Here is a 9,849-nt window from a genome sequence, read left to right as displayed (position 1 = left end):
TGTGTAGTAACCTTATAGGAAGTTCCGCGACTCATCCGATTTGTTATGGCCGACAGATCTAATCATCTAGTCATGTTGATTTGCTCCGATTTCATTATTCGCCTTATCTACTTGTATTTGTATGGCTGATACGATACTGGAGAGCTACCCCTTAGATCATCATTCCGGGGTAATGTTGAAATGTGGTACTTGAGACATTCCCTACTACTAGAGGACAAGCACTCTTCGGGTCGAAGTACTGCGAGAAATAAATCATTGAATTCATGGAGTCGTTATCTGCACTATTGTAACATATCCGAAGGAAATAGCTTAAAGTCGTGAATCGTCACTCGTCACTTCCGAATCTGCATATTCACGTAACGCCGTAGGAAATAACTCGAAATCGTTAACCTTCATCTGAAGCTGATAATCAACCTCAACCCGAGCCTCTTCTACTAATGTCTGCGTCTTCTCCGATCATCGTCACTGCTGCTGTCACTGCTACTCGAATCGTCCCTTCTCCTGCTTCGACTTCTAGCACTTCTAGAATGTCGGCGGCGCCTTCCCACGTCAGGTGGATATAGATGTCCACCTAGAGGCGGCGGCGGCGCGCTTCCACGCCGACTTCTTCGATGGCTGCCGCCATGTGAGTCTGTCTCACCGTCGCCATGTTGCCTGGATTTCCTATGCTTCTTCTTCTCGCGACTTTTCTCACCTTTTTCTGCTGCCTTGTGTGCCGCATATCCACCGACTAGCGCTCCGAGAACTGTGCCCACCCCTCCACCAGCGAATTTATGCCCAAGGTAACCACCGCCAGCTGCGCCCACAAGATTGGCACCAATACCTCGCTCAGCAGCATGGCCCGATTTTTCCCCTTGAGCGGACGGTGGCCGGTTTTGGTGAGAATGCGAGTTGGAGCGGTGGTGACGATGGCCACGGCTATCACGGGATGAGGAACGCTCGCGAGGCGGCGGCTCGAAGAATGGAACGAGCTGACCTTGGCTTCCACGAGGTGCGTATTGAGGCTGGGGAGCGTGCGCAGAAGATGGTCGGAGTGAATCGGGATGATAAGGGGCAAGCGCGCTATTGGGAGGGACAGGAGAGCGGTAGAAGTCTCTTTCTTGTTCGCGTGGGGGTTGGTATGAGTTGTAGTGTGGCTGTGGCTCTCTATGTCAGTACCCGGCTTCTCAGATGGATCCCAAGCGAGGTCGACAGAAGTCATACCTGTGGCTGTGGCTGTGGTTGCGGAGGAGGCGGATAATATGGCTGTCCTTGTGGAGGTATATAATGCTGTTCACCGCCATAGGCAGGTTGATAGGGAGGCTGTGGTGGTTGATACTGATTGCCTCCTGGCGGCGGTGGGGTATAAGGTTGATTCTGGTAGTAGTTGTCTCCCATGCTGTCACGGATTGCGATGCTCGCTCAGTGGATGATGCAAATGGTAGATCAGTAGAAATCCAAGTTGATCGGCAAAACTTTGGTAGGATGTACAGACTGTGCGCAAGAAGCAGAGCACCAAACTTGGTAGGTTATATGGCAATACTTTCGTTGGGTCAAAAGGGACACTGACTCACCAGTCTGCTACAGTAATAATGTCAAGGCTGTGTCATGCTGCGTGTCAGGCTCCCTGCAGCGGCTGAGGAACCAAGCGGCTTTGGCGGCAGCACACTGAGTGCATAGGGGTGGGACAAGGCTGAGGAGCCTTGACACCTGAATTTTCGCGTTGAACCATTTAATCAGTTGAGCTTGGCGGTGGTTCTGTAAAGCTATTTGATCGATGTACTCCCCATCTAGACGTTGATATTGCATTTTCATCCTGAATTTGGCGTTGGCAGCTGTGGCAAACCTCAGCTCTGCACCAAATCCGCAAAGGAGGTAACCAGCGTCACGTGATTCGTCTTCCAGCGAACGGCGCACCTTATGTTCCACCTTCCCATCATCTTGCTACCCACGGTTTGCGAATGAAACTCGTCTCTGATACTGTTTAAGATCTAGTAGATTGCAAGCGAAGCAAACCGAGATGCGTATCTTTCTTTTCTGCATGGATTGCCAGCGGTTAAGATGGCTACGGCCTTCGCGAGCTGCCTACACATTCCCCCGCGCATGGAGAAAATAAAGGCCCTTATGATGTTCATGTTGTCGCAGTACATGGTCTGGACGGAGACCTCTACGAATGTTGGACATTCCAACAGGACAGAAACCAGAGTACGAAGTATTCCGGTTGTCCGACTTACAGCCAACCGATGTGCCGGGTGCCCACGCCTAGACCATCGGATATAATTCAAACTCCCAATCTAGCATGTCCGTGGCCAATGTGATGTTAGAATGTTGCTTCACCCTTTGAAGTGATTATTCTGTCAAAGTATGCCGGAGACGTCTTGAACTGAAGGGACGGAGCTGGACTTTTCAGGGAATCATACAACGTCGAATCATTTTCATCTGCCACAGTCTTGATGGCGTAGCAGTGGCGGTGTAGCCTGAGCAAAGGCTGAGCCGGAGTTGAGCCGGCTGACTAAGGTAGGGAAAATGGCTAACCCAACTGGGTGCTAAGGCGTAGTCAAGATTCGGTGCAGGATAGTACCAGAAGATCCACACCCGAATCTTGACCTCTCCACTACGTAGTAAGTTCCATTTCCAGTTTGAGACCTGAGCACACGTGACTGTGATATCAGCGATTAATAAGCAGCCTGAGCTGCGGCTGTAGGCTGTTCTGAGACTGAGCAAGACGTGAGCATCCCTGAGCATCTTCGAGCGTCAACTGAATTCTATCCTGAGGGGCCGGATCCTCACTTGTCCTTTTCAGCTCTCCGGCTTCCTTCCACCGCCTTTGATTGCAGTATGTGGACGCCAGATAATCTAGTAGTAGCGACTGGTTGCAATCTTAGTAGATTGTGCGTACATGAGCTTTCCAATGAACGATGTTCCAACATCTACCGGATATTTGGTCCAAAACTCTATGACCGGGCTATCTAACAACGTCTTACAGCTCCCACAGAGTCATGGGTTAATGTCTTTAAACTATTCAACCATAGAGGGGTTGCCACATGACAGGTAAAGACAACAAAAAAACTTCAGAAAATCAATGGGAGGTATAAGTCAGGAAGAGAATCCTGCCTGGTCGTCTGTCCAAAGTCTAACTTTGGGGCATGTTTCTTTGACCACTTCCTTGTCAATTATGACAACATCTTTTACAAATACCTGAGCGACACACTCATCAATGGAGGCGGTCAAACGGAAGAAGAGCTAACAAAACGCTCTGAGAGAAAACCGAGGATCACGCTTTACACTCCAACCTCTCAAAATCCCTATGACCCTCATACGGCTGCAAGTACGCATCATCGGGCCAAGGAAGCCCACCCTCCACAACTCCAAAGTTATATGCAATCCTACTCTTAGAACTCCGATTTGCCGCACTAGCATGAACAAGATTCCCATGCATAAGAACCAACGTGCCGACCTTCACCTCAAGCTTTTCATACACGTAGCCACCATCTGCATTTCTTCCAATTTCCAAGCGCTCAACGATCCCCTGCTCAACCTCAGCCGCATACACCGGCCTCTCCAACGCCGCAAATTCAGCCAGCCCAGACTCGCCGGCTCGACAACGCCGCGTGAGCGGCAACATGTTATCTCCTCCGTGGCGTCTTGGAGAGCGTACCAAAAGGTCACGCAGCTGGGCGGGTAGGTGAAATTGCTACATCCATCCTGATGCGGAATGACCTCCGCACCGACTGCGTGCGCTTTATTGATGATAATGCTCTGCGTGACGCGCGGGTCTTGCAGGCCTAGAGATCGGGCGATCCGCCGGTTTCGGTGTGTGAATGTGGCGTGCCGGAAGGGGGGGAGGAGCCGGTGGATGCCGGTGCCCATACGGCGGATTCGTTGGAAGGGGGAGAGAGTTGGGTCGGTTGGGCATTCTGCTGGTTGGGGTTTAGGGGCCGTGGGTGTACAGAGGAAGTCTTGGACTGGGCTGGGCTTACCGTTGATAAGGGATGCGATGAGACGCCCGTTGGGTGTTACACCTGTTTTGCCCCCTTCTATGAAGTGTTCTTTTCGTGCGGGAGATTGGTTGTCGAAAAGATCTTCTACCGTTCTCATCATGCTTTCGATCATTTCTCGGATCTTTTCTTGCTCAAGGACGGCTTCTACCACCAGATAGCCGCTTTGATGGAAGAAGCTGACTTGTTCCTCAGTCAAACCGGAATCGTGCTGGCCCGCCGTACTGATCGAGTCGACTTCTAGGTTCGGGGTCGTGCTTTTCGATTGGAAAGCTCGGGAAGGACGATTAGAGAACCCTGCGTGTGAATATGTTTATTGGGGAAAGTGTCGCAGCCTACCCCGTTCGAAATATGCTCGAGGACGAGGGACGAATTCAGGACTTGAAGTGTATCAGCGATAGGCGGGGCATTTTGATTTTGGTTTTGATTGGTGAGCAACAAAGTAAGTAGCATCGGCCTGTCTTGTCCGTCTTCCATTTGCAGGGCTTCACAATCCTGCGCCATATTCACCTCTCGGAAATATCCAGTGTCCTGATATAAGCATGCACCCTCTCAGTGATTGACAGGAGATGTTGACAGCGATGAGATGTGAAGTCAATTTCGAATGTTGTCGTTGCTAGATGGTGCAACTTCAACCAGAGCTCGTCGTTTGAGAGATAGGGAGACATAAAGGAGGGCTATACTGGGGATTTCATATTAGTAACAAGCGATACTAGACATCATTTGCAGCTGGATTCGGCAAGCATAACCAGAAGTCTCGGAGTGGAATCTGACTGCATGTTAGCTGTAGGCCTGGATAAATCCAGACCAAGTCGGAGTTCTGTTCGTCCGCGTCGAGCAACCAATATCGAGGATGATAGGTATTAAGTGCCGGGATTTCAATTTACAGCGTGGCAAGTGTAAAGCACGATGTAAGCACGAGATCAGTAATTTTATATGGTGGGTTGTCTATGAGTGGTGTTGGACCAAAATGACCGCGGCCTTCAGAGGACCGTAAACTAGCTTTTGTCTGACACACCCCCCCAGGAGCTTTCGATCTAGGAAGCTACTGTTGTACGCTGCTGTAACTACGCGTTATACGCTTCACTTCCCTTCTATCCGGGACGCGGACTCGAACGCTGGGGCCTCTTGCAGGGAGTTGAGTTTAGTGTCTCAAAGTGGCTAGCGCTCTGAATGCGGATTATAAGGGCTCATAACTGTTGGACCAAAAGGACCGTAGCCCTCAGAGGACCGTAAACTAGGTTTTGTCTGACAAGTGGCTACTACGGGAGGGGCTTGAAGTGATGTTAGCCTAGTGCTAGTAGCAGCTAGTATTCGTTACTGCCTCACGGTGCTATGATTGGTTTAGACGAAGCTTGCTTTATGTAAATTGCTTCTTACTGATGAAGTGGATGGATGGAATTCGATCTACCTGCAGAACCTATCTCAGAAGGAGGAGAGGCTAATCTACTAGGCGCGCAGGCATGTGACGCCAAGGATTTGGCTGTACGCGTACCGCCAATTCCAATACTTACTGATCAAAGATTTACAGCTATTCTCTTTGAAGCTAAGCTTTTTTGTACAGGAGTCGTTTCCAGGCAAAGATACTCGCACGTAGTAAATACCTCTGGATATGGAGATCCCGCATCCGGAATAGGCCGCTGGCATTCTTCTATGACATCACGAGTCCACCAGTAAGGCGATGAACAGTCCGTTCATGCATTCTACTTTTAGGTCATCTCTACTGCGTGCACGCTAACACGGGATCCATGGAGTGTGTTGGTGCGTTGGCTTCGGAGCAATGGAACGATGGTACGATAGTATTTATGGTCTAAGTTACTGTGCATTGCTAAAGTGTTGCAATTCCTTGGCGCTACCCTCGAATTTCTGGCGCTGCAGGGCAGAATTGCAGTGAGGGCAGAGGATAGCCATTTACCACCAATTATTGTAGTAGAATGCCTAAAATCGCCTGGATAGTAAAATAGACTCTTTTGTGATTTTGTTACTAAAATTCTAAGATAAAAAATTATAATATTGAATTATAAGAAACGTTTAACCGTAAAGAGAGCTTTATAACATCTTTATAATATAAATAGAAAGGAGGATAATAAGAAAGATAATAAGGATTAAGATAGGAAGAAAAAGAATTTTAAAGAAAAGAATTTTAAAGAAGAGGATTTTAAAAAAAAAGATTTTAAAGAAGAGGAGTTTAAAGAGGAGGATTTCAAAGAGATTAGAGAAGGATTTTAAGGAAGAAGATTTTAAAGAGAAAGATAAAAAGAAAGAGGATATTTATAAGGAAGAGAATATCTACAGAAAGAAGGATAGCAAGAGCTCCTACAACCAGATCACCAGATCGTACACTACGCGAGCTACAGTAGTAATGCGCGAGCAGGTACTGTAATGTAACCCACCACCATCTTCTGAATGACCAGTGTGTTGCGTCGGTATGCGAACCATTGTAGTGAACCTCCACTCCGGGACACCATCACATCACATCACAGATCGTTTCGGTCGCTCCAGCTGATGCCGGAGCTCCAGTCTCCCTCTTGGCGAATAGATGTTGGTCAGTTAGTTAACCAAGAAGGCCTTAGTATCCACAACCATCCAGATCAGAAGGGAACACGGGGTTTCCTTTGACCTGTCAACATCTCAGCAGGGATGCCCCTGTCGACTGGTCAAAAAGGATATACCCATGATGCTCATTTTTGCGAAATCTAGAGCCCAGAGCGAGCACGCTTCCGAACCAATCTATGGCGAGACTCAGCAGTGAGGGGAGAGTTCCCTTTACATCCCTCGAGTTCACCTCGCTCATGCCCCCACCAGTTAAGATAAGTGAAGGTCCCCCGGTCAGACGCAACGCGCCACCCGGAAGCTATCTAGCTAGACTCTTTAACTAAAATTCACATCCAGTGAAAGGTAAATCTATCTGTAAATCAATCCTTGTGATTTGGACAAATTGTGCGCTCATCTCAGCACATCAACAAGCCAATCTGTCCAATAGACTTCCTTCTTTCTTTCTTCCTTTCTTCCTTTCTTCCTTTCTTCCTTTCTTCCTTTCTTCCTTTCTTTCTTCCTTTCTTTCTTTCTTTCTTCTTCAATTCGATTGGTTGACGACTTACCGAAGGGGGGATCTTTCCATCCCTGCCCCATATAGCAGACATATAGATTTGCCGGCGTCGATCCAGCGCGATTCGGGATGAAATGGATGGCAACGGGTTACGGAGAGTATGTATATTCGCTCTCTCGAAGCGTCTCACTTATGTGTCTTCTGTTCTCTAAGTGCTGTCTTAATCACGCAACCTCCCAATCGCTTGGACGTTGATCTGCTTCGGACCGCCGGGGACTAGACAGCTGTTAAGCATAGATGCGACCTGGCAGAGTAATGTAGATCTAAGCTCAGGATTCAGCTGGCCGACACCACGCATGCAAATGTCTCCGGGGATAATAAGCAGTGATGCATTCTCTCCACTCCATGTCTTTGGCCGTGGTTCCGTCTAGAGCCATATCAAACCGGCGAATCATGGTAGCGAACGCTATGTATAGCTCGCACCAGGCCAGGTTGACACCAAAACACATACGTGGCCCTCTACTAAAAGGCACTAGCCACTGTTCGAGATGCTGCGCACCTTCCCGCAGCCACCGATCAGGTTTGAAACTAAGAGCGTCCTCAAAGATTTCCTCGGATTGGTGGACGTGGAGTATGGACATGCCAACTATAGTGCCGCCAGGAATGTTTTGGCCGGATATAACAGCTCCTGTGGGGGGCACAACGCGTGTCAGGGACACGCCCATTGGAATGTGTCGCAGGGATTCTTTGATTGTTGCGGTCAGGAGCGGCAATGTTTCGAGATCTTTATGACTGGGTGGTGTCCGAAGATCTGGCCATACAGTAAGTAACTCGGCTTTCAGTCGTGCAAGTAATTCTGGTTGGTTTAGTATGTTCCAGTGGCCCATTAGCAGGGTATCAGCAACTGTATTTGCGCCAGCGAAAATCAACTGTAAACCTTCATCTTGTAACTTGGTGGAGTCAGGGACCGTTTTGCTCCTGTGAGCTTTCGCGTCCAACATTTGGTGAAAGATTGTCTGGTGTGGTGCCTCGTCTAGCTTTTCGGGATTCTGTAGCACCACCTGTAGCTGCTCTTGGATGATTGCCCGTACGCGGTAGATTATTGGGGCAACTCTCTCCGCATCGGGTAATGCCTTCATAATCAAAGATGGTGGTATGGAATAGGCGATCTTTCGGATAAGCGGGAAGTTCTTCAAAAGAGGGAGAGCTCGTAAACTGGCGTCCATTGTAACCATCAAGGGATCAGCAAAGGCCGGCGCATCCAATGCGTCCACACAGTTGCCGAAGGTAAAATACATGACAGTGTCGAGGGTAAAGGAGCGGAACGCGTATAGAAAGTCGACCGAGCTTTTCTCTGTGTTGACTCTGGTTATGGCAGAGGCTAGGCGGTTTGCCTGATTTCTTAGTTTCTGCACAAAGTGGTGCTTGAGCGTTACCACTTACATTTCGCCAGACGAGACCCTCGATATTTTGAATGGCTCTCTTAGAAAACATTGGTTGAAGTACCTCCCTCCGTTCCTTTGCGTCTTTATATTCGAGGAAGACGAAGGATGCGGAGCGGACACCAGGTGTCCGGTACAGGCCTTCATCCTTGTCCCATCTATTGTTCCCATGGTAGATATCGTGGAATGCAGAAGGCTTCCCAAAATGGAGCTTTACAAGTCAGACATAAAGCTTTAGACAATATCGGCAGAAACACTAACCTCATTTGGACCTATTCGAACAATCTCGCCTGCATAATGGGTCAGGATACACCATCAGCATTGCTTTCTCGATCTCACCATGTTTTTTGTGAAGGTCGAAGAGCAACCGAGCCAATGTTTCTTGTTGGAACACCTCCTTGTATGCTTTCCACCATGTAGTTGCGCCGGCCATCCGAGGCCCTGGGAAATGTCGCAGTGGGTGGAAGAAGACATTGTAGATTATAGGGTACAACCCCATTATAAGGGTTACGAACACCCCTATCCAAATCTCCATCATAATGAAAGTTGTAGCTTATTCGGAAAGTTGAGTAGAGAACCTTGATGGCTGGCTCGATATCAAGTATGGGATCAACGCGCACAACCTGATGATAATCGGCCCCCCCCATATTGAGCTTATGCGGGAGTTCGGCTTTTATGGAGGCTCACGCCTCGGTTGTAGGATTCTGTTGACCTTCTGAAAGGGCCTATTGGCCGCTTTTCATATGCGTAATCCCTGCTGCCAATTGTACATAGATCCACACTCTTTACCCCTGTAGCTATTGATCGACTTGCTTCTTTACGCCACCTGCAAAGCAGATTGATAGTCATAAGCCCGGGTGACGTGTTAGGGCTCAACTGGTTAAGACAAGTCTCACCTAGAAGCTGGGTCCAAAGGGTTGGTTGGGTAGAACAGGAAGTGCAGTAAACAATACTAGAATGTCTTCAACTTAGGTATGAGCTGATAACATGAGTTGACTACGAAGACTATGAAGCTATCTAGGAAATGAGCGTGCTTATATAGAGTAGAAGATTCGTGCTTAGAGTTGATCATCCTGATCACCTCTGATCATTGCTTATAAGTGCTCACCCTGATCACCTCTGATCATTGCTTATAAGTGCTCATCCTGATCACCTCTGATTATTATGTTGTCCAGGTCTGATTATATATGTAATTCAAGGTCTAGTTCTATTTAAGTCTATTATAGTTTCTTTATAGAGTGCTAGGTAGCTTTTTAATATCTATTAATATTTAGTATATTTATATATTATAATATTATTTCTTTTTTTTACTAACTTAATCTTATAAACTAAAAATATGTCTTTTAATTTCTTAAAATTTTATAATTTTTTTTAATAATAT

The 9,849-nt window shown here is 47.7% G+C and overlaps 2 protein-coding genes across 2 annotated transcripts; both read right to left on the bottom strand.

Moving 5' to 3' along the window:
* Nucleotides 1-434: 434 nt before the first annotated feature.
* EPUS_07197 (uncharacterized protein) lies at nt 435-1,377 on the bottom strand (the record flags this gene model as incomplete). The annotated part of the gene is made up of 2 exons (XM_007802771.1): nt 435-1,136; nt 1,204-1,377. The coding sequence occupies 2 exons, from the start codon at nt 1,375-1,377 to the stop codon at nt 435-437; spliced, it is 876 nt and encodes a 291-aa protein (XP_007800962.1).
* A 1,876-nt stretch (nt 1,378-3,253) lies between these two features.
* On the bottom strand, nt 3,254-8,901 carry EPUS_07196 (uncharacterized protein; the record flags this gene model as incomplete). Its single annotated transcript, XM_007802770.1, has 6 exons — nt 3,254-3,652; nt 3,712-4,274; nt 7,586-8,420; nt 8,470-8,679; nt 8,730-8,758; nt 8,808-8,901. The coding sequence occupies 6 exons, from the start codon at nt 8,899-8,901 to the stop codon at nt 3,254-3,256; spliced, it is 2,130 nt and encodes a 709-aa protein (XP_007800961.1).
* Nucleotides 8,902-9,849: the final 948 nt, after the last annotated feature.

The sequence above is a fragment of the Endocarpon pusillum genome (assembly GCF_000464535.1).
Source record: "Endocarpon pusillum Z07020 unplaced genomic scaffold scaffold1790, whole genome shotgun sequence".
NCBI classification, from domain to species: Eukaryota; Fungi; Ascomycota; class Eurotiomycetes; order Verrucariales; family Verrucariaceae; genus Endocarpon; species Endocarpon pusillum.
Note: the sequence above shows the minus strand (reverse complement) of the source record. Positions and strands in the feature narration are given on the sequence as shown.